Below are 25,907 nucleotides of genomic sequence, written 5' to 3' on the forward strand. Positions count from 1 at the left end.
TAATATAACACGGCAGGCTTACCACAGTTAGATGGAAGGCCTGTGAACTGGTGACTGAAATATTGACGGAAATACTTAATTCCGTCCACAAGGATAACACTAGGTACATTTAAAAGAAAAGATTCCACAACGGCCAAGAACAAACTCTGCATTTATTGTTCTTACAGCATTTCTCCCTTTGAAAGAAGAAGCTCAACAGAGGAGCTTACAACTCAGAAGTTTACGTTGGGACAAGCAACGTTTCTTCAACAAGGAAAAACGTCCCCACCTGCTGTTTCCAACTAAACAAACTGCTATGGGGTGAGAGAGGGAGAGAGACAAAGCAGTAAGACAGGTTTCTACCAAAAACGGAAAGCAGAATACCATCCAGGAAGATTTATCACTGCTGAATTCTCCCCATTTCCCACCAGTACACAGTGTTTGGCCAGCTGAGATTGATATAATATAATGGCGCCGGAGGGGATGGCTGCCGTTTTACGGGCTCCTAACCAACTGTGCTATTTTGTTAGTTTTTTCGCATTGTTTGTAACTCATTTTGTACATAATGTTGCTGCTACCGTCTCTTATGACCAAAAAGAGCTTCTGGACATCAGAACAGGGATTATTCACCTTGAAATGGACAAAGATTTTTTCTTTAATGAGTCTGATGCAAAGGATGTACTGCTTTGTGAAGACAAGGCCCAAATCCCCATCATCAGCATGAAGAAAAGATGGAGAAAAAGGGTGAGGAGGGCGGGGTGCCATGTAAGAATTAGCTGACGAGTAGCTAAACCACCACTACCCTCCATATTTTTGGCCAATGTGAAATCATTGGAAAACAAACTGGACGATCTAAGATTAAGACTATCCTACCAACGGGACATTAAAAACTGTAATATCTTATGTTTCACCGAGACGTGGCTGAACAACGACACAGATAATATAGAGGTTTCTGGTAAGACGAGGGGCGTGTGTCTATTTGTCAATAACTGCTAGTGCGCGATGTCAAATATTAAAGAGGTCTCAAGGTTCTGCTCGCCTGAGATAGAATACCTCATGATAAGTGTAGACCACACTATCTACCAAGAGAGTTCTTATCTATATTATTCGTAGCCGTCTATTTACCACCACAAAGCGATGCTGGCACTAAGACCGCACTCAATGAGCTGTATAAGGTGTCATGACGTTGTATTGATTAATGTGACGATTGCTGTTTATCAAATCATTAACTGTTTATAATTACGTGATTAAATTAATCAGGTAATCATTAACTCAGTAACTTGGGGCACCATGGGAAAGTTTGTTTTTATTGAGTTTCCATTTCCCAAATGAACTCAAAGAATATCAGAATATTGATTTTACAACAGTCACTAATGAATTAATTTAGTCTCATCCTGAACGTCTCATAATCTGGGATTCTGAACAAACCCGAGTCCCATTTAATGAGTCCGTACCACACCAATTGAGTTGATTATTTATTTACTTACAAGCTAAAATGATAATATAAGATACACATACAAAAACACACAGTCTAGGCCATTGATTAGAACTTAGCACAATGAAACAGTATGACACGTGTGACACAAAATGGGGATTTAAAAAGAGAGAAAAAGAGAGAGTGCACGAGAGAAAAGCCCACTTACATTTGTAAACTATGCTTAGTTTAGCCCTAACACCTTGCCCCGAACTGCCGCTCTTATGGTTCAGAATATAATGATGTAATTACTTGTCGAAGGTCTCCGATGGGGTGTCTCTTGTGGACCGGGTTTGCCTTCTCCTCTGATGACGGCACGTCTTTGGTTACCGGGTGTAACTCTCTGATTGTCCACACGATGTCAGTGTCCTTTCTCTTAGTGGTCTGTTTCCTCGCCCTTGTTCTGAAAGGGTGTCTTCTGAGTACAGTCAGCCATGTAGCCAATGACGGACTGGCCATCTGGAGCACCGGGAGTTTTGACAATTGGGTCTGATGCAACGCAAAATATAAATAACCCCAGCCCCCGCTTAAATAAAAATAACCAAGTGCTGTGTGTCTGACTGGCCCAGGTGAGTGGGCTGCTGGCCCACTGCCACTGCGGTTGGGTATTAAATCTGTCAGCCTCTCTCTCCCAGCCAATTACTTTTGGTCCAGTCCATTCTAACTTTACCTGGGACCCGCCCCTTTCCCATCTCTAAGTGCTGACATTTGAATAAATAGTGGAGTGGAGCAAGATGGACAAACAAAAAGACAAAAAAAACGTAAATGTGGTGCTGAAAAGCGAAGAGAGAAGAGGTTGAAGACCCTTGAGGCTGATGCAGCCATATTGTTTTAACCTGTTGGGGATAGGGGGCAGTATTTGCACGGCCGGATAAAAAACGTACCCGATTTAAATCTGGTTACTACTCCTGCCCAGTAACTAGAATATGCATATAATGATTTGGATAGAAAACACCCTAAAGTTTCTAAAACTGTTTGAATGGTGTCTGTGAGTATAACAGAACTCAAATGGCAGGCCAAAACCTGAGAAGATTCCAAACAGGAAGCGCCCTCTCTGACCATTTCTTGGCCTTCTACACCATCTCTATCCAAAACAAAGGATCTCTGCTGTAACGTGACATTTTCTAAGGCTCCCATAGGCTCCCAGAAGGCGCCAGAACGTTGAATGATGACTTTGCAGCCCATGGCTGAAAAACAGTAGCGCATTTGGTAAGTGGTCGATCTGAGAACAATGAGACGGGGGCGCGCGTGCACGAGACGACTCCATGTTTACCCTTCGGATAGTGTCTTGAACGCACGAACAAAACGCCGCTATTTGGATATAACTATGGATTATTTGGAACCAAACCAACATTTGTTATTGAAGTAGAAGTCCTGGGAGTGCATTCTGACGAAGAACAGCAAAGGTAATCCAATTTTTCTTATAGTAAATCTGAGTTTGGTGAGTACCAAACTTGGTGGGTGTCAAAATAGCTAGCCTGTGATGGCCGGGCTATCTACTCAGAATATTGCAAAATGTGCTTTCACCGAAAAGCTATTTTAAAATTGGACATAGCGATTGCATAAAGGAGTTCTGTATCTATAATTCTTAAAATAATTGTTATGTTTTTTGTGAACGTTTATCGTGAGTAATTTAGTAAATTCACTGGAAGTGTTCGGTGGGAATGCTAGTCACATGCTAGTCACATGCTAATGTAAAAAGCTGGTTTTTGATATAAATATGAACTTGATTGAACAAAACATGCATGTATTGTATAACATAATGTCCTAGGAGTGTCATCTGATGAAGATCATCAAAGGTTAGTGCTGCATTTAGCTGTGGTTTTGGTTTTTGTGACATTATATGCTAGCTTGAAAAATGGGTGTCTGATTATTTCTGGCTGGGTACTCTGCTGACATAATCTAATGTTTTGCTTTCGTTGTAAAGCCTTTTTGAAATCGGACAGTGTGGTTAGATTAACGAGAGTCTTGTCTTTAAAATGGTGTAAAATAGTCATATGTTTGAGAAATTGAAGTAATAGCATTTCTAAGGTATTTGAATATCGCGCCACAGGATTCCACTGGCTGTTGACTAGGGTGGGACACAAACGTCCCACCTAGCCCAGAGAGGTTTTAAATAACAAATTATTCATTTGGCGCCGTTACCAGTCAATCATCTCAGCCTAGTGAGCCTGAAGGCACTGGCAGCAGAGAGGAGAGAGAGCAGAGAGCAGCCCATTGAGCCCAGCGATACCAGTTCAACTGTTAGTCAAGGTTTTGCAGCTGAAGCAGTAAGATAGAAGACAATAGGGATAAGATAAGCAATGTTTGGGTTTGGCTAGCTGGCTATTTAGCTATATCGTGCCTTTTTTTTAAACAAGCGCTCGTCAATGACATTTTTTGTGAACCGACCAATCACAGCCTGGATGGGGCGGGACATTAAAAAAAGGTTGACGTGCTACAGCAAACTTTTGAAATGTTGAACTCATTGTTATGCATGAATGGTTATGATTATTGACAAGTTAGTACTTAGCATTAACAAATTAGAGACTAACCACCAATGTAGACCATTTTTCTTTCACAAGGATTTAATGACGGAACAAAACTTACACAAATGATAAATGTTGGTTGTGTATTTCTTAAAACTGCTGTATTGTCCAATTGGAATTAATATTATGCTAGTGGTATATAGTATACTATTATATGAAATTATATGAATATACTAACATTACATAATGAATATATTAATATTATACTAACATTATACTATTATAGTAACATTATACTTTTTATTTGATGTTATAATATTATACTAATATATTAATTTATACTAATTACTCATCCAGGTTGAGGATAGTGCATCTGCAGTGGACAGATGAAGATTGCGCCAGAGCCAGAATGCCACTGTCACCCCAATTGTTTTTTTTTAAGAGGCCAAAGTCAGGGGACCTAGATATGTTTTTTAGTTTCCACCCCCAACAAAAGGGAAAAGTCTGTGGTGCAGAAGGTTTTCTTTTGTGATGGGACCAACAGGAAGTGGCTGTCATACAGTGGCTGTGGCAGTCATACAAGACAACCATGCTTTATTCTACTTCATTTTTATGGCATTTGCAAAGCCCACAGAGAACAGCCCATTCATGAATGGAATGGCAGACTGAAACATATCCATCAGAGAGTGGAAGAGCATTATGCATATAGGTTATGCTGAGGCCTACTTTCTAAGGTCCTCCAAAGTTAACATTGAGAGCCTGTTCATCAGCATTCAGATGTCTGCTCATTGAGAGCAAGTGCGCAGAAGAAGGCAAGTGCTAGAGCGCATTATAGATGTTGTTAAAGTCATTGGCAAGAGAGGTCTGAGCTACAGAGGCATGCAGTCTGAAGCAGCTTATACCCTAGATGACAGCAGCATTGACCATGGCAACCTTTTAGAGATGATCATTCTGCTGGGAAAGTACGACCTGTGTATGAAAGAATATCTCACTGCCTGCATAGAGAAAAGCAAAAAACTGCAGGAGTCTGGGTCAAGAGGGTGCAGAGGCTCTCTAATCACTCTATTATGAATAACGTCATTACCACCATCCAACACACACTGCAGGCCACCATAGCAAGTGAAATCCAGGAAGCTGGTTTGTTCTCAGTCCAGATTTACACTACGCAGGACATTACAACACAAAATCAATGCTCTGTCATAGTCAGATATGTGACGTACATATTCCATGAGAGGCTTGTGGCTGTGGTGAAATGCGAGGCATCCACTGGACAATACTTTCTCCAGGTACGGAGTGAAGTACTGGAAAACATGAAGCTTGACATCAGCAAGTGCATTGGCAATTCCACTGATGGAGCCTCTAGTAAGGCCAGTTTAAAGGCTTCTCTGCCCTGCTCTCTGCAAAGTCCACCAATCAAGTGCATGTGTGGTGCTATGCACACATTTTGAACCTTGTTTGGGCAGACATAACAGAGAGTGTCTTGGCAAGTGGGTCGCTTTTTTCTCTCATTAACAACTTAGCTGTGTTCTTCCGTTAATCCTACCAAAGGATTAACATTTGGGAGAAGGAGAGCAAGGACCGAAGACACAGAAGTCTTGCTCCAATTGGAGAGACAAGCTGGTGGGCTAAAGACAGTGCCTTAAAGAAGGCAGAGCTTTTGGAAATCCAGATGAGGGTCTGTATGTTGATGTCCTTCTCACTCTTTCAACCATACAAGATCAGAAAAACATCAACACTACTGCAGGGGTCAAGGCACAAGGATACATTCAGGGGTTGCTGAAGGAGCTCAGACACTTCTCTGAATATTTAAGGTCACCTCACCAGTCTCAAAATATCTTCAAACAAGTGGAATGGACATTCTGTCTGCGCATCGTATGTTTGTGTCTATAGAGGAGCAGCTGAAAGGAATGGCAAGAGATTTAAAAAGTCAAGGCAGCTGCAGACACATTTGTTCAGTGGGCCAACAGGAAGTTGCAGGAATGGGATGAGGAAACAGAGCTGGAGTTAGAGACCACTCAGCCAACGAAAAGGGCTCGAAAGAAGAAAACTATGGCACAAGATGAGACTTTTACTGGGGCAGAGTGCATACAGGATTGGTGTCCATAATCAAATTCTAGATACAGTTATAGATAGCATCCATCGGCGATTTCTGAGTAATGGCACATTGTATGCCGACATGGCTCTTCTGGACCCTAAAAACTTTAGTCAGCTACCATCCAGTGCCAGTGGCCTTCCACAGACAGCCCTTCAAGAACTAAGCAAATGTTTGATCAAATTTGACAGCAGAGCAACGGTGGCCAATTTACAGAGTAAGCTCATGAGAGATGTCTCTGTAGGATTGTGGTCCACGGTAAACTGGCTTTAACAGGCCAGTCATGACAAAGGCCATAAGCAAACAAGAAAATACTAATCCAGAAGCGGCGCTCCTACTGGCCGGGGACTTAATGCAGGCAAACTTAAATCCGTTTTACCTCATTTCTACCATCATGTCACATGTGCAACCAGAAGAAAAACAACTCTATACCACCTTTACTACACACACAGAGACACATACAAAGCTCTCCCTCGCCCTCCATTTGGCAAATCTGACCATAATTCTTTCCTCCTGATTCCCGCTTACAAGCAAAAACTAAGCAGGAAGTACCAGTGACTCGCTCAATATGGAAGTGGTGAGATGACGCGGATGCTACGCTACAGGACTGTTTTGCTAGCACAGACTGGAATATGTTCCGGGATTCATCCAATGGCATTGAGGAGTATAACACCTCAGTCACCCACTTCCTCAATAAGTCCCGCTTCTTGCCGCTTTCAAGGAGCGGGACACTAATCCAGATGCTTATAAGAAATCCTGCTATGCCCTCAAACGAACCATCAAACAGGCAAAGCGTCAATACAGGACTAAGGTTGAATCCTACTACACGGGCTCTGATGCTCGTCAGATGTGGAAGGGCTTGAAAAATATTACGGACTACAAAGGGAAACCCAGCTGCGAGATACCCAGTGACGCGAGCCTACCAGATGAGCAAAATGCCCTTTATGTTCACTTCGAGGCAAGCAATACTGAAGCATGGATGAGAACACCAGCTGTTCCAGACAACTGTGTGATCACCCTCTCCGTAGCAGATGTGAGCAAGACCTTTAAACAGGTCAACATTCACAAAGCCGCGGGGCCAAACGGATTACCAGGACGTGTACTTAAAGCATGCGCGGACCAACTGGCAAGTGTCTTCACTAACATTTTCAACCTCTCCCTGACCGAGTCTGTAATACTTACATGTTTCAAACAGACCACCATAGTAAAGGCGGGCCCAAGAAAGCAAAGGTAACCTGACTAAATGATTATCGCCCCGTAGCACTCACGTCGGTAGCCATGAAGTGCTTTGAAAGGCTGGTCATGGCTCACATCAACACCATCATGCCAGAAACCCTAGACCCACTCCAATTCACATATCACCCCAACAGATACACAGATGACACAATCTCAATCACACCCCACTCTGCCCTTTCCCACCTGGACAAAAGGAACACCTATGTGAGAATGCTGTTCATTGACTACAACTCACCGTTCAACACCATAGTGCCCTGAAAGCTCATCACTAAGCTAAGGACCCTGGGACTAAACACCTCCCTCTGCAACTGGATCCTAGACTTCCTGACGAGCCGCCCCCGGTTGGTGAGGGTAGGAAACAACAAATCTACCACGCTGATCCTCAACACTGGGGGCCCCTCAGGGGACTGTGCTTAATCCCCTCCTGTACTTCCTGGCCAAGCATGACTCCAACACCATCATTAAGTTTGCTGACGACACAACAGTGGTAGGCCTGATCACAGACAACGATGAGACAGCCTATAGGGAGGAGGTCAGAGACCTGGCAATGTGGTGCCAGGGCATCAACCTCTCCCTCAATGTGAGCAAGATAAAGTAGGTGATCGTGGACTATAGGAAAAGGAGGGCCGAACTGGCCCCCATTAACACTAACGGGTCTGGACCGGGTCGAGAGTTTCAAGTACATAGGTGTCCACATCACCAACTATCATGGTCCAAACACACCAAGACAGTTGTGAAGAGGGCACGACATCACCTTTTCCCCCTCAGGAAACTGAAAAGATTTGGCATGGGTCACCAGATCCTCAAAAAGTTTTACAGCTGCACCATCGAGAGCATCCTGACCGGTTGCATCACCGCCTGGTATGGCAACTGCTTGGCATCTGACCGTAAGTGCTGCATCAGATGACCGTGCCTCCACAATCACCTGACCTCAACCCAATTGAGATGGTTCGGGATGAGTTGGACCGCAGAAAGAAGGAAAAGCAGCCAACAAGTGCTCAGCATATGTGGGAACTCCTTCAAGACTGTTGGAAAAGCATTACATTTACATTTACATTTAAGTCATTTAGCAGACGCTCCAGAGCGACTTACAAATTGGTGCATTCACCTTATGATGTCCAGTGGATCAACCACTTTACAACAGTGCTTCTAAATCTTTTAAGGGGGGGGGGGGGGGGGGGTTAGAAGGATTACTTTATCCTATCCTAGGTATTCCTTAAAGAGGTGGGGTTTCAGGTGTCTCCGGAAGGTGGTGATTGACTCCGCTGTCCTGGCGTCGTGAGGGAGCTTGTTCCACCATTGGGGTGCCAGAGCAGCGAACAGTTTTGACTGGGCTGAGCGGGAACTGTGCTTCCTCAGAGGTAGGGGGACCAGCAGGCCAGAGGTGGATGAACGCAGTGCCCTTGTTTGGGTGTAGGGCCTGATCAGAGCCTGAAGGTATGGAGGTGCTGTTCCCTTCACAGCTCCGTAGGCAATCACCATGGTCTTGTAGCGGATGCGAGCTTCAACTGGAAGCCAGTGGAGAGAGCGGAGGAGCGGGGTGACGTGAGAGAACTTGGGAAGGTTGAACACCAGACGGGCTGCGGCGTTCTGGATGAGTTGTAGGGGTTTAATGGCACAGGCAGGGAGCCCAGCCAACAGCGAGTTGCAGTAATCCAGACGGGAGATGACAGGTGAAGCTGGTTGAGAGAATGCCAAAAGTGTGCAAAGCTGTCATCAAGGTAAAGGGTGTCTACTTTGTAGAATCTCAAATATAAAACAACACTTTTTTGGTTACTATATGATTCCATGTGTTATTTCATAGTTTTGATGTGTTCACTACTATTCTACAATGTAGAAAATAGTACAAATAAAGCAAAAAACCTTCAATGAGTAGGTGTGTCCAAACTTTTGACTGGTACTGTATAAAAAATAAAAATAACACTTAACTCTCACATTAGGGGGTGAGTGGGACCAAAACATGATAGGCTAAACAGTGCTATATAAACAATAACATTTCACCCATCATTGTAATTCCCAATGTCTAATCTTCTGATGGAAAAGACATTGGCAGGATATTCAAACACAGTTCTGGCCTGTATTTGGCCACTTGGGCGGCTGACGCAGCAGTTCTGGATTCTTAGACAGGGAGCTTGCTTGCCAAGAACAGTTCGGACTCTTTTGGGGTGTAAAACATACATGTTGATCCCTCGACTGTCACCTTGGACCGGGCTGGGAAAAGGAATCCATATCGGATGCTGGCCGCCCTGCATTAATTGTGCACCTCATCATACTCTTTCCGTTGGTTCCTTACCTCTAAAGTAAGATCTGGGTAGAAAGACACCCTGTCGCCGTTGTAGTTAAGGGGGAACTGTTGACTTGCCAGCTTGTGGATGAGATCCCAGGTATCAGGGTAGTGCAGCTGTGCAATGAATGGCCTTGGTGGCGCTCCCTTGGCCGGCTTCGTTGCGTGTGATCTATGTGCGCGGCCGATCAGGAAGGGCGTTTTGAAGTGTTACATCCCCAGCAGTGCCGATACAAATTCAGTGGGTCTCCCTTTCTCAGAATGCAATTCGAGCACTTCCAGTCGGGCTTTCAGGGTTTTGTTGTCATTTTGAACATTTTTCACTGTTTCTCAATGTCCTGTAGCCTGGCCTCATGATCGATTGTCGTCTGCTCGACCTCATGCACCCTGCCCTTGATTGCCTTCACAGTTTCTGTCAAAGTCCCAATACTCTTTGAGATATCAGCCAACCTTGTGTCCACCTTTTGTGAGTTTATAGTGGCCAGTAGGTCACTCGGAGTGGGTTCTGTGGGGAGCTCTTGGGAGCTAGCATCTTCAGCTTACTCCTTGTGGGTCAGCGATGTTGGCATTGGTCTGTTGTCTGTCTCATCCAAATTATCTTGTTTAGCGCCCCCTATTTTGGTGCCTTTTCCTCGTCAGACAATGTTTGAAATCATAGGTTGTGAGAGATTAAGAGCAATATGAATTTGTTTAAAAATTGAGCAGAGCTCTAACAATCCATGTATATTCCATAGCACGCTCTCTAGCACCCCCCCACCATGTCTTAATTTCAACCACAAAAATATAGACTCTTAGCTTTCATTTGACACCCAATTTGACATGCTCTTATGAACTTCACATGTTGGTGCTCATGGGTCATTTTATATGGAAAGGATCATAGCTATGAAGCCTCTCTCACACAACATTGGTGTTTAAACCACCACACCCACACACCGCCACCCAGCAAATGAAATCTAAAATATTTGTTTAATACATTTTTGGTTACTATTATTGTACAATGTAGAAAATAGTACAAATAAAAAACCCTTGAATGAGTGGGTGTGTCCAAACTTTTGACTGGTACTGTATGTACAATTAATAATTGACAATGATGGAAGGTGTGTGTGTGTGTGTGTGTGTGTGTGTGTGTGTGTGTGTGTGTGTGTGTGTGTGTGTGTGTGTAAATGTGTGTTTTTGTGGGTGTTTTCATGTATTTCTACGTGTAGCTCCAGATGTAGGTTTATTCCATCTGTGTTCTCTCTCTGATGAGATCATTGGCTTTGTGGGTGCTGATAAAACACACAAGTAAAAGGCTCCAAACACAGCCCATTTCTCCCAGGTGTCATAAATATTCTTTATCTCCTCGCTGCTCCTTTCATTACCCTCCGCCCCAGCGCATTAAATCCCCAAGATTGGAAAATAAATACAGCGCATTAAAACATTAGATATGAAAATTGATTCATTTCTCCCCTTTAAATAGCATTATGAAAACCCCCAGCGCCATATATCACTCTGGGATGGAAGGCGAGATGTGTCCGGGCATCTTACAGATGCTCGTTCCTGTAGGCTCATCAGCTTTACGACGTTACGTGGATGTTATGGATCTTGTATGTACGTGATTGATGCTGATGAGTTACCTCTTGTTTTATTCTGTGGCCCAGTCATTTGGAGCACCGTGATTAGATTTAGAGGAGGAGGGGGGGAAAGTGCTGTGTGATCTACCTGGGTAGTTCACTGGTTATGGTTATTATTGGCTCAAGACTGGGGTCTTTTACCCTTAAAATAAAACTGGTTGTCTTTTTGCGTATGTCGTTCAACTCTTGACAACGCTTGTGTGGCGTGCTACTAGGGTGCACCCCCCTATCTACATCGACGGGACCGCAGTGGAGAAGGTGGAAAGCTTCACGTTCCTTGGCATACACATCACTGACAAACTGAAATGGACCAACCACACAAACAGTGTGGTGAAGAAGGTGCAACAGAGCCTCTTCAACCTCAGAAGGCTTTAGAAATTTGGTTTGTCACCTAAAACACTCACAAATCTTTACAGATGCACAATTGAAAGCATCCTGTCGGGCTATATCACCGCCTGCTACGACAACTGCACCGCCCGCAACAGCAAGGCTCTCCAGAGGGTGGTGCGGTCTGCCCAACGCATTACCGGGGAAAACTACCCGCCCTCCAGGACATCTATAGCACCCGTTGTCGCAGGAAGGCCAAAAAGATCATCAAGGACATCAACCACCCGAGCCACTGCCTGTTCACCCCGCTATCATCCAGAAGGCGAGGTCAGTACAGGTGCATCAATGCTCGGACCGAGAGACTGAAAAACAGCTTCCATCTCAAGGCCATCTGACTGTTAAACAGCCATCACTATCACATTAGAGAATGCTGCCTAAAGGCATAGACTAGGAATCACTGGCCACTTTAAAGAATGGAACACTACTCACTATAATAATGTTTACATATCTGGCATTACTTATCTCATATGTATATACTGTATTCTATACTATTCTATGGTATCTTAGTCACTTAATGTTTACATATCTGGCATTCCTCATCTCATGTGTATATACGGTTTTCTATACTATTCTACGGTATCTCATTCACTTAATAATGTTTACATATCTGGCATTACTCATCTCATGTGTATATATTGTTTTCTATACTATTCTACGGTATCTCATTCACTTAATAATGTTTACATATCTGGCATTACTCATCTCATGTGTATATACTGTTTTCTATACTATTCTACGGTATCTCATTCACTTAATAATGTTTACATATCTGGCATTACTCATCTCATATGTATATACACCTGGAAGATGACATACTCCTTAACCAAATACATTTAAACTATTTTTTTCACAATTTATTACTTTAATCCTAGTAAAAATTCCCTGTTTTAGGTCAGTTAGGATCACCACTTTATTTTAAGAATGTGAAGTGCCAGAATAATAGTAGAGAGAATGATTTATTTCAGCTTTTATTTCTTTCATCACATTCCCAGTGGGTCAGAAGTTTACATACACACAATTAGTATTTGGTAGCATTACCTTTAAATTGTTTAACATGGGTCAAACGTTTTGGGTAGCCTTCCACAAGCGTCCCACAATAAGTTGGGTGAAGTTTGACCCATTCCTCCTGACAGAGCTGGTGTAACTGAGTCAGGTTTGTAGGTTTCCTTGCTCACACACACTTTTTCAGTTCTGCCCACAAATGTTCTATGGGATTGAGGTCAGGGCTTTGTGATGGCCACTCCAATACCTTGACTTTGTTGTCCTTAAGCCATTTTGCCACAACTTTGGAAGTATGCTTGGGGTCATTGTCCATTTGGAAGACCCATTTGCGACCAAGCTTTAACTTCCTGACTGATGTCTTGAGATGTTGCTTCAATATATCCACATTATTTCCCTCCCTCATGATGCCATCTATTTTGTCCATCTATTTTGTGAAGTGCACCAGTCCCTCCTGCAGCAAAACACACCCACAACATGATTCTGCCACCCTCGTGCTTCACGTTTGGGATGGTGTTCTTTGGCTTGCAAGCGTCCCCCTTTTTCTTCCAAACATAACGATGGTCATTATGGCCAAACAGTTCTATTTTGGTTTCATCAGACCAGAGGACATTTCTCCAAAAAGTATGATCTTTGTCCCCATGTGCAGTTGCAAACCGTAGTCTGGCTTTTTTTATGGCGGGTTTAGAGCAGTGTCTTCTTCCTTGCTGAGCGGCCTTTCAGCTTATGTCGACATAGGACTCGTTTTACTGTGGATATAGATACTTTTGTACCTGTTTCCTCCAGCATCTTCACAAGGTCCTTTGCTGTTGTTCTGGGATTGATTTGCACTTTTCGCACTATATGACGGCTGCGTGGTCCCATGGTGTTTATACTTGCGTACTATTGTTTGTACAGATGAACGTGGTACATTCAGGCATTTGGAAATTGCTCCCAAGGATGAACCAGGCTTGTGGAGGTCTACAATTTTTGGCTGATTTCTTTAGATTTTCCCATGATGTCAAGCAAAGAGGCACTGAGTTTGAAGGTAGGCCTTGAAATACATCCACAGGTACACCTCCAATTGACTCAAATAGCCTATCAGAAGCTGTTAAAGCCATGACATCATTTTCTGGAATTTTCCAAGCTGTTTAAAGGCATAGTCAACTTAGTGTATGTAAACTTCTGACCCTCTGGAATTGTGATATAGTGAATTACAAGTGAAATAATTTGTCTGTAAAACAATTGTTGGAAAAATGACTTGTGTCATGCACAAAGTAGATGTCCTAACCGACTTGCCAAAACTAAAGTTCGTTAACAAGAAATTTGTGGAGTGGTTGAAAAACGAGTTTTAATGACTCCAACCTAAGTGCATGTAAACTTCAGACTTCAAATGTACTGTTTTCTATACTATTCTACTGTATCTTAGTCCGTTCTGCTCTGACATCGCTCGTCCATATGTATATAGTCTTAATTCATTCCTACTTGGATATGTGTGTATTAGGTATATGTTGTGTAATTGGTTAGATATTACTTACTAGATATTACTGCACTGTCGTAGCTAGAAGCACAAGCATTTCGCTACACCCGCAATAACATCTGCTAATCACTGATTTGATTTGTTTTATTCTGTGTGGTATTTGTGTACCACTTCCATTTCCATGCCGTTCACTCCAGTTCAGAGACAATGAACAGGATCCAGGTGTGGTGTTTGTGTGTGTGTTTGTGTATGTGTAAGGGCTGTGGGTGTTTTAGTAAGCTACTTGTCAGGTCCACTCTGGTGTGGTCTAACAGGCCGGTTTTACAGCAGTCTGGGGACTAGAGAGCCCTCAGGTCACTGATGAATAATAACTGCTCCAGACATCCTTTATCAACAGCAGGGGAGGGTAGGGGAGAAATGATTGGAGCCCAGGACCTATTTTAATCACCTTTGGCCTCAGGCTACACACCTACGCAATGAATCTCTCCACTTTGATGTACCTGGATCACAGGGCAAGGCATCTCCTCAATACTACAGACCCAGGCCAAGGCAAAATACCCACACTGGATGTCCGATTTGGTTTGATTGTCTTCTGATGATACCACTATCGTCTGTCTTTATAATGACATGCCATATTACTTAACCTTACTCGTTCATAGTCTCTACTTTAGATCGCTTGTCTTCCATAGACCACTCTGATGACATTAGGAAATAACTTATATTTGTGCGGTTTTTCATTGCATACTTGTCTGATTTTCTGCAACCATTTAGAGACAATTTGCATGCACATAGATGATTTTAAACCAATAAATATGTTAGTAATTCATTCCTCCAATGACCTCTGTCTTGTTGATCTTAACCAGATGCCAGTTTTGAAACAGAAATGGTGTACTGTATTTCTCTGAGTAAATAACAGACGGTCGCTCGTTTGCCTGACTTTTACCAGATGTCAATAATTGCAGCTGGTTCTTTGAAGATTCTCAGGAAAGCAATATCTTGAAACGCTGCGTTTGAAGAGAACCATCAGAAACACTCTTAAGTTCATCTCGCATGTTCTGAATAGCATAATTCAGAACAGTGTGCGAAATACAGTTTTACCAGCACCTAGAAGCTGTGTGAAAAACCTAATCTCCACTTAGCGCACATTAGCTAACTGCTCCACTCATGGTCATTGAGAAAGGGCTTAAGCCACTGTGTTATCCATCTGTTCAGAGGACAGGTAAGGCAACATGTGCCAACCTCCTCACGTGTATGTCCATTAAATACAAACACAACACTGCATTCAAATAAATTACACTTATCAATCCAGTCATTTTTTTATATGCTGTGTGTACCCTTCCTGCAGCCCTGTCTCTAGTTTTTGGGACTTTAATCCAATTCCACGCTTCTCGCTGCTAGTAAAATGGAATCAGCATATCAAAATGCAGAGTAAACATTTGAAAAGCTCTCCTGTGCACCTTTTCCAAATGGCTTTGGCCAAAATATACCTGTACATAAAAACACAGGTCCAGAACTTGCTTTTACACAGTAACTGTGTAAATGATGTATGAAATCCGATTATGAATCCACTTATTTTCCCGCAAGTACACTGTTGTACACAATTTTCTTATTTACCATGCAATTATGCTAAATAGTCTCTGTGGAGCAACACCAGATGTTACTTAATTAACCTTTACGTGAAGATACCGTTCCATTTCAATGTTTTTCACCTTCAGGAGCTCAAAACGGGAGAAACAGGAAAATAACAAAATAATCTATTTTGGGTTGGACACCGATGAATGCTGTAGAGTTAGCTGTGGGGGAAAACACTCCTCTAAGGGCTTACTGCTAACATAGGTTATGTGCCCATGCAGTATAATACTACCATCTACTATATTAATAGGTATACCAGGAATAATGCATTATCAGAGCATACTTTGCCCCCCCTGACACTCACTATCAATTCCATTAAAGCCGGATGTGGACTGGCCGGCAGGCGGCAGCTGTTACAGAGATTTGTGGTAGAGCCGGTAAATCTTTTATGAAGCAAAGACCTGGAAAACACACAAAACCACTTAGGATTTTCAGAGGTAGATTATCAGATCATACGCAATACCCATAGAGGGAGTGTGGGAACACAATTCAGGAAGTCATATATAGGAGGCAAACTAGTTATACCCTTTTCATACTACTGAGACTAGCCGAGCCAAGATTAGCCGAGCTGTACTGTGGTGGCTTGGTTATGAATCCACCATAGTTGCTGGAACGGTGCTAAAAAGGATAAAATGAAAGGACCTAACCCATGTTATTGGGGACACAGCAAGAAAAGGAATTGGTTTTCAGAATGTCCATATTTCTTAACAAACTAGCTTTTCTGGATATGGCCACGCTAAACTCTGGACATGTTCTTTGTTGTGTGATTTCCCACAATGCCTTCAGTATTTGTTTAAGTTGGCCACATATGTTTTGCATTTCAAGTCATGAAACATCCCTGCTTTCTCACACCCACGTTCCAGTGTCTACACACAACAGAGGATGCTGTGGGCGATCTCGGTGCCAAGCCTGTATTCCACGGTATCACCATTGCCATGGACAACAATATGCTAATGAGATGTGTTAGGTACCCACCTCCACCTGCCCCTGCAGCAGCTCTTCCTGTTCCTGGCCGGCGCTTACATCCAGCGCCACGGCAACCGAGGCAAAGGGACGGCTGGCCATCTGCTGTCGCTCCCGCATGAGCTGCTGTAGACAAAAATGAGAAAGGGAATGAGAGAGAGGGGGAGTGAGAGAGAGAGAGAGCGAGAGAAAGAGAGAGAGAGAGGGAGTCAGAGAAGAGGACCAGAGGAGAAGAACAGCGGGGGGAGAGGCAGAGGGGAAGAGAGGAGGGAGGAAAACTTAATTAATGAGGAAGTGGCAGATGAACAAAGCCTGTTTGAGTCAGACGCTGAGCGGCTTTTTATCGGCGTATGCTCCAAACACCCCGAAGAAAACAAACACAAACAGAGTCAGAGTGGGAACAATAGTGGGGGCACAAAAGAGCCAAGCCGGGCCTGACTGGATAGGGACCACACAGACACACAGGAGCCAAGCAGGACCTGACTGGATAGGGACCACACAGACACACAGGAGCCAAGCCGGGCCGGGCCTGGCTGGATAGGGACCACACAGACACACAGGAGCCAAGCAGGACCTGACTGGATAGGGACCACACAGACACACAGGAGCCAAGCCGGGCCGGGCCTGGCTGGATAGGGACCACACAGACACACAGGAGCCAAGCAGGACCTGGCTGGATAGGGACCACACAGACACACAGGAGCCAAGCAGGACCTGGCTGGATAGGGACCACACAGACACACAGGAGCCAAGCAGGACCTGGCTGGATAGGGGCCACACAGACACACAGGAGCCAAGCAGGACCTGGCTGGATAGGGACCACACAGACACACAGGAGCCAAGCCGGGCCGGGCCTGGCTGGATAGGGACCACACAGACACACAGGAGCCAAGCAGGACCTGGCTGGATAGGGGCCACACAGACACACAGGAGCCAAGCAGGACCTGGCTGGATAGGGGCCACACAGACACACAGGAGCCAAGCAGGACCTGGCTGGATAGGGACCACACAGACACACAGGAGCCAAGCAGGACCTGGCTGGATAGGGACCACACAGACACACAGGAGCCAAGCAGGACCTGGCTGGATAGGGGCCACACAGACACACAGGAGCCAAGCAGGACCTGGCTGGATAGGGACCACACAGACACACAGGAGCCAAGCAGGACCTGGCTGGATAGGGACCACACAGACACACAGGAGCCAAGCAGGACCTGGCTGGATAGGGACCACACAGACACACAGGAGCCAAGCCGGGCCTGGCTGGATAGGGACCGCACAGACACACAGGAGCCAAGCAGGGCCTGGCTGGATAGGGACCACACAGACACACAGGAGCCAAGCCGGGCCTGGCTGGATAGGGACCGCACAGACACACAGGAGCCAAGCAGGGCCTGGCTGGATAGGGGCCACACAGACACACAGGAGCCAAGCCGGGCCTGGCTGGATAGGGGCCACACAGACACAAAGCACCGATAAGAGTTGGCACACACGGATACACAATGCGAGGGATTAACTGAAATTGCAGTTATTTTTCTGTTTTTAAACAACTAATTTACTGAAGTTGGTTCAATTATTTGAATGACATTTTTTTCTTCTTCTGTGAGCTCAATAACACGGACATCGCAGTCTCTCTAGAGATGAATTAGATCCAGCCTGAACTGTGCGATGAAGTAGGGAGTTGTATTTTCCAAAAAGCCAATATTCTATATAGTTTAGCGCATAAAACGTGGTAATTAACTACAATGACCAAAATCCATTGCGCATCTACTTGTTGGGTCTGTGTTTCTTTTACGCCTGCCACGGAAGAGAGTTGAATGTGCGATCGTGAGGTGATATGGAGAGCGGCTGTTGCTTCGCGAGGTATCTCTACCTGAAAATACATGATCTAAGTGACTGATAGTTGGTATTCAGCAGTCATAAAAGTATGCCTTATTTATGTTGAAAAACTACAAAATAGTGAGTTTTTTCAGCAGCATAAGCAGCAGCTTTATAAAGATGAGATGATGACTTGGAATTAAATAATAAAGTCATCAAATGAAACAAACGTAATATACACAACAACTGAAATATTGTTTTAAAGTAATGTGAATAAATGATGGTTAATAAGTGATAAGCAGCAATGGGCAGTCACTACCACCATGGGACTTTTATTAAATGTTTTATTCTGCATTAAACCCACATAATGCATAGTGCATTTAATGTTAAGAAATTGATACCCAATTTTTTTTTAAAAACGTGATTTTATTTTAATAATCGAACCGACCTCAAAAAGCACTAATCGCTCAGAACCAACACACACACACACACACCTCCCTCTCATGTATATGACTGTACACACACACACAAATATACCCACACACATACACCCACACACCCACACCTTTTCGGCTTCAATAAAGTAGGCTAATGTTATTGGGCTATTGTTTCTAGTGTTCCTTGTGTTTTAGCTTGGGGGTAATCACCTGTTCTATGTAAAGCACACTTGTTTTAGAGCGGTTATGCATAATGTTGGTCTTACATCATCAATGTTTTCCTCATTGAGTTTCAGTAGAAAGTCCTGTTAGAGACATACCATACTGGGCAATTGTAATGGGGTATACTGTAAATCAACTATACAAAAGCTGTTGCAATGATGAAGGAATACCACTTGGTATATCTGTGCCAGGTAGTACATGGTACTATGTGTGTTAAATGTTTTGGCATAGGCTGGAGTCTGTTTGTATAACCAGTCAACCAGTCTTTTGCCCAAAGAGTAGGAGTTATGTTTGCATGTTTAAGTTAGTATAACCTTTGATCCTTGAACCTGACATGTGGTGGGTGTCTGTGTGCTAACGTGACTACCACAGGATCCATGTCTGACATTTACTCGGCGTTCCTAGTCAACGCTACCTACTTACTCGTCAGCACAGTGTCAGTGTCTGCAGGCAAGTAACACAACACTACAGCTCACTCAAGCGCTATGGCATGTAGCGATGTGTAACCTGTCCATTTCCGTTAGTCTGCCTGGAACACTAACCTGCCCTGCATTGTCAGGCTGTGTCTGTTAGCATGGCAGCTAGCTTGATGCCGCTAGCACAGCACTGGGGTGGATGTGGTTAAAGGGAGCAAAGCAGTGTGTCTCTGTCTGTTAGCATTAGCTCCTTCTCACTATCCTCTAACCTGTCCCTACCGCAGGGTTGGCGTGAGAGACAGTGAGCTGGTCAGGGTGAGCTAGGTCGGGAAGTAGAGGCTTGATTAATCGGTCTGGACAGTCAGAGAGGCGATCATAAAAGGGAAGGCGGGAGGGCTGGGGCTGTGAGTCCAGTGGATACTGTGCCCTGGTAGAGCATGTGTATTTTATGTCCCCTGACAAGTCCTTCACAAGTCAAGAAGTACAAGGTGGTATCTATATCGGCTGCCAGTAAATGACCCATAAAACGCCTAATTAATTTCAGAATGCTGTAAACAACGAAAGGCAGATATGAGAGGGGACGAGAGGTGAGGGGCAGAGGAGAGGAACTGACACTTTGGACCAATAAGAGCAAAACTGTTTTCCTGTGTGCACAGATAATAACAAACATCTTTGAAGTACCTGCAATAGGACATTTTGAGGGCTGTTTAGCAGACTGACAATGGGGCTCCAAGTAGTGCTCAATGATTTAAATGGAGTGAAATGGCAGCTGGCCAAAGCGTGAGTAGACTAGGTCTACTAAATTCATACTTTGATATCCTCTAAACTTCTATAACCCTACCCTTCAGAGGGGCACCGGGCTGCAAATCTCAATCAGTGGGAACCAAAACAAAACCAAAAATCATCTGTGCTTTGGCTACATTTTCAGAATCCGAAAAATGGAATATGACAAAGTAATGATTTTTGGGGTATAGAAAGGCATTGACAGGAGATTGGCTTTTATCCAGCAAACCATTATTCTTGAGAGCATGCATGCACTCACGCCCACACCACACATACACACAAAGACTGCTGATGTAGTAGAAATGCCAAGCTCATTGAGAAGACATTTCTCATGCTATATTGCTGCAGTGAGAGCCAGTAGATATATGGCTGGAAGAGGATGGACCTGCGGTCCTACCAATCTGCATTCTAACTGGATTACTTAATCAATGACAGCCTCCTCTGGGCTTATCCTGATTAATGTCTTAATCAGTGATTAGAGGAGAACTGCAAACAAGACCTGTCCAACTCTTAATGAGACTCCCTGTGTTCATCAATACAGCCCTAATGAAGAGGAAAGTGACATTTGGGTTGAGAATAATAATACAAACATCTAATGTCTGATTCAATCTCATTAGACTGGTTCTATGGAAAAAAAGATAAAGATTTGAGTGTTTAAACTGAAGTTTTACACGTCCACCAACACATATTACGGTAGCTATAAGTATGATTATCTGATTCTCTAATAAAAAGATGTTCCCCTTTCCTACTACCTTCTCACTGTAACAGCAGATCTAGGGAAGTCTCTTTAAAGACTTTGCCCAAGTGCACACGCCTCATTATGTTGCCCTTGACGACCGTCAGGAGACAACACGTTGGACATTGTTGGAGCTCTACACTGACGCAGACACGATTGATATCCTTTCAATTAATCATTCATTATCTTCTTATTAAAGCCCCGTCCTCTGGCTGGCGCTCGGCTTGGGATGAGAGGAGCGATAGGATAGGCGGCGGTTATTGGCATGAAATATTTAAACAGGCCTTCTATTGGAGTGAAAGAGAGGGGTCCCCTGAGATGGGCTGTGATTTGACAACAATACAGCACTATTAAACCAGACCCGTTGAGTCCTAAACTCCCTGCATCCCACACCTCCGCTGTATGCCGCTGGGCATAATATCCAGAGGCGATAACAAATATAATTTCCGCCGTATTTGCAAAGTTTCCAAGCAACATTTGTCTACTTGTTGAAAGAGGGTGAGAAATCTCATCTGTGCAAACAAGGGCAAAGATATACCTGCAATATGAAACACCACAGTGGGCTTCATGTTCTTAGAAGAGTCACTTTTGGCAAACAAATGGGTTTAAACTTTTAAAAAGTGGCTTTTGGACAAATGTTTTGAAATGAAAAGCAAATTGACTGAGAAGTGGAACAGTCTCCATAACAATGACCATCATAGCCAATCAATGGTAGCAGGGACAGTGTGTTGTATAATTGAAAATAACACCTTTGGGATTATTTAATCCTGCAACAGAAACGTGAGAAACGATGCAGCCTGGACTGGAAGGGCAGAATGTAAGCAAAGTGAATAGGAGCAGGTTCTACAGGGCAGTTGCTTCACTATAACGAGGGATCAACTACAGCAGTACGCTGAGCACAGTCAATGCAACACATTTACCTTCCCAGAGACCTTGCCAAATAATTTCTCCTTCAGTGTGTGTAATAATGTGAGGGAGACAGAGAAAGCTCTTCTACTGTTGTATTTAAATGAACTGGACAGAGTATACCAGAGTACACACTGATCCACTTCCACTCAGTCATGTAACGGCCTGCTAATTGGATAAAATCATTTTCCTGCTAAAGTCCTGTCACATACTTATTTCTGCCTACCCCTTTAAGATATAAACAAAGGACAGTATAAGAAATAGAAATTGATCCTCTGTCCTTTTCCTCACTTCTCTCCACCCCCTGCCCTCACACACAGCTAAAACCCTATCATCTGAAATGACTTATCCTGAGGACAGGTCCTTAGCGCAGACAGCATTAAATATTCCCTCAGACAGATGATCACGCCTACTACATTCCCACAAAGGTGTGTGGATGTGTGTGTGTGTGTGTGTGTGTGTGTGTGTGTGTGTGTGTGTGTGTGTGTGTGTGTGTGTGTGTGTGTGCGTCAGAGCTAGGTGGTTATTTATAAAGAGGACCTACAGCAGGGTTCCCCAACTGGTGGCTGGTGATTTTAATACCACTTTTAACCATTCTTTTGTTGTTGTTGGACATAGAATACTGCAAAAAGACCAGCGAAATCAGCTCCAAGTGATTTACATTATGGAAATCCGTTCCAAAGTATTACCACGCATAATAGAGATATATATATATATATATGATTATATAAAAATGTAAGCAACGTTTGAAGTAATTATGTTTTAGTCATTGGTTTGGGCTTTCTGCGGTCAATTTGACCATCCGCTCAAGAAAAGAAAATCGGCCCACAGCTGAATCTAGTTGATGAACCCTGACCTACAGCCCTTGAGGACAGGCTAGTGCAGCGATCCTTAGTGCCACCTACAGACCCAAGAGACAGGCCTGTCTGATGCCACCATCAACAACCCACATAACAGCTTTGAAGACCTGAGCCAATGCCAAACACCCCCCCCATACACACACACACCCCAGTGCTCTCGGGGGAGACTGAGACAGATGGGATGCTAATGCTAATGGGACACATGGCTAAATGGACTAAATGGGCATTATAAACACTGTTCCCCTGGAAACCAGTGGAAGCCACCAGCGGCTCCCTACACAGCCCTACTCTCCAACTAACAAAATAGCAGATTAATACCCATCAATTTCCAAATGTGCCACAGAGGCAAGCATAATTGTCAGACGTGACCTTACTGTGACTGTGGCGCAATTTTCCTTCCAGCTGGTTGGCTGGCTGGGTTCATCGGCCAATTATAGGCCGCAGATGCCCTCGTTAAATTACCTCATTTTAATTAAATTAACCGTGTCAGGTAAAGTCACCTGACATGTAAATTAAGTGTCAAGGGTCATCTCTTTCTGTGGGTGACAATGGCTTGGACTAGGTTTCTATTTCATGCTCGATCACACAATGGTAATGCAGGGAAATGTTTAATTACCACTCTTCTTCCTCTTATGTTGCTGTCTCTCAGACCCCGTTGCTCTTACTCTGGTGATGTGGATGGTAACCTTGAACCATTGTCCAAATACTGTATGTTGTCATCTGCTCATCTCATGCTGGAGGCTTGCTATTTAAATTATCTTTAAAAATAAGGTAGTACCCCTCTTGTTTTTTTTTTTACCAACGTCGTCCCTTCTTTTCTCCAGTACACAACCCTATTACCACAACCTGGGATGATGTCTACGGCTGAACCTAAGCCGGCCCAGAGCTGGAGGCCATGGACTGATCCAATTACAGAAGGCCCAGATCCAACAGCACATCAATGGGCAGAGAGCCTGTGAAATACAGTATGACTCAGCAGATTTAGCACCAGCCCCCAGCTTCACCTCAACATATCTTTAACAAGGAGCCCACCCAATCAATCCCCAATCAATAGCTATCTGGGGCCAATGCAGAAAGATAAAGGCCTGGCCCAGCGATATCCTCATACAGGGAGCTGGGAGGCTGCATTGAGTTAATAAAGAGAGCTGCTGTGTAAGTGCTGGATTAGATCATCCTGTTTCTGCTTGGTGTGCCAGGGAATTAAAAAGAAGGAAAAAAACAGAACATCCTTTGCTGCACAATTATAAACCTCCGGGGGTTGGCAGGGGAGGGGTCGATAATGTTAGAATAAACAAATATTCTGAAGTGAGGCCTTGAGTGGTCGGTGCACCCAATTAAACTTTGATCAGATTGAAGGGAGCCAACTGTCTCGGAAGTAAACAAGCCAATACTGCTCTATTACACTACAGACAGTGAAAGACTGACGCACATCTTCCTATGGTTTTAGTTTACATTAGTTTACTTATTTGCACAGATAAAAAGGGGAGCCAGTACAATGTCTATACAGCTCTATCATAGTCATAGAGATATGCCAACGTTCCCCAACAGTCACTGTCTAAGTCTGTGCGAATGGTAATGAAAACTTTCTTTCTTTACTTCAATATTCATCGGAGGCTGTGTATACTCCTAGTACTGTAGATGCATAACACTAGTGTTTGTGTTTTCTAGAGGGGACATATCTCTTTGTACTCTGTGCTCAGTGCACCGTGTACTTGGTTTCTTTCCCTCCCTTTTTTCTGTGAAACGAGATCAGGCAGGCAATTTCTCTGGCTTTCTCGATCATCGTGCCATGAACAATTCATCTATTTTTCTCTACATGCTCCTCTCACTGTTAAAGTAGGGATCAGTTCAGAGATGGAGGGGAGAACTTTTTTTCCCGAGGTAAGAATTATTTGAAATCATAATACTTTACGTGAGTTCCACATGTCCTTCTGGAGAAAGAGAAACTTAAACGTATTATTAGTCTCAAGCCTTTACATTTGATTTAGAGTAGAGGCAGCATCAGAAAAGAGTCCTTGGCACTTACATTTAATTAAGAGTACAGGCAGCACTTGAAAACAATACCCAGCGGGGGAAGCTTTGGCATCCCAGCTGATAAGTATCAGTAACGTTCTTACCCTCAGGGCATTGCTCATGAAATCGCTGATTCACTTCGCCGAGCAAAACAATGGACTGTGAAAAAAACGATATAGAAAACACTTCCACCAGCCTGCTAGTCTATGCAAGAGGATGAGTGGAAGGCTCCCGGAATATCTTTGTTGTTAAGTAGATTTTACACAGTGGTATTGTGAAAAATGACTTAGGACAATGTGTTGGAATAATGTTGTGTTTGGAGGCTATGGCTCTGCTGGTGAAACACGGTAGACTATTCTAGCTGCACAGAGTGTTCCAATGAACCAAATATCCATACTCGCAGACCTCAAAGAAAATTCACAAAACAGCATTGTGCTCTGTCGCTCTGAGTATACGTACAAACCAGAAATAAACATAGAAGGAGAGATAGAAAGAGACAGAGCAATAGAGAGATATAGTAGAGCAAGAAAGCGAGAGAGATGGCGAGAGAGCGACAGAGCGATAGAGAGAATACCAATTAATCTGCAGAAAAAGTGGGGTCTGTTATTCCTCCGTAGCCACAGTGAGCAGCCAGACAACATCCCAACACACCATCCCAGCGTGACTCCAGACCCATGGAGAGAGACACGAAGAAGGAGCAGGTGCTCACTTGTACATTGATGCTGGCTCTGGTAGACCCGTAGCACAGGGACTCTTGCAGTACACATGTACGTTACTGTACCGTATGCCATATGGGACCAGAGGTCCCATTCAGACTCTGGGTCAGACATAGCACTGACCACAGTTAGACAGATATACAGTGAGAAAAGAAGAAGAAGAAGAAAAAGAGAAGTTGACGTGGTCTAAAATGGAAAACAGATTCAGCTAAAACATACTCAGCTATAGCACTGTTTTCACTACCATAAGAAGCTGCTTCTAATGCACATATCTTGAGTGCATTACAGAATTGCTATGATTGTGTAACATCTCTCCATAAGTTCCACTTCTCAAATAAGCATTCATCACCCAGAGGAAAAAAAGAGGAACAAGAAAATGTTCACCCTATGGATGAAAATCAGGATAAAAAAGGA

General features: G+C 43.8%; 1 protein-coding gene across 1 annotated transcript in view; it reads right to left on the reverse strand.

Moving 5' to 3' along the window:
* Positions 1-25,907, reverse strand: part of LOC106607945 (attractin-like protein 1) — a 358,398-nt gene that overhangs the window by 66,910 nt on the left and 265,581 nt on the right. The window contains exon 28 of the mRNA XM_014205458.3: positions 16,599-16,712. Coding sequence (XP_014060933.1) covers positions 16,599-16,712 — 114 coding nt within the window. The remainder of the gene's footprint in view (positions 1-16,598; positions 16,713-25,907) is intronic.

This window comes from Salmo salar, chromosome 01, assembly GCF_965601325.2.
Source record: "Salmo salar chromosome 01, fSalSal1, whole genome shotgun sequence".
NCBI classification, from domain to species: domain Eukaryota; kingdom Metazoa; phylum Chordata; class Actinopteri; order Salmoniformes; family Salmonidae; genus Salmo; species Salmo salar.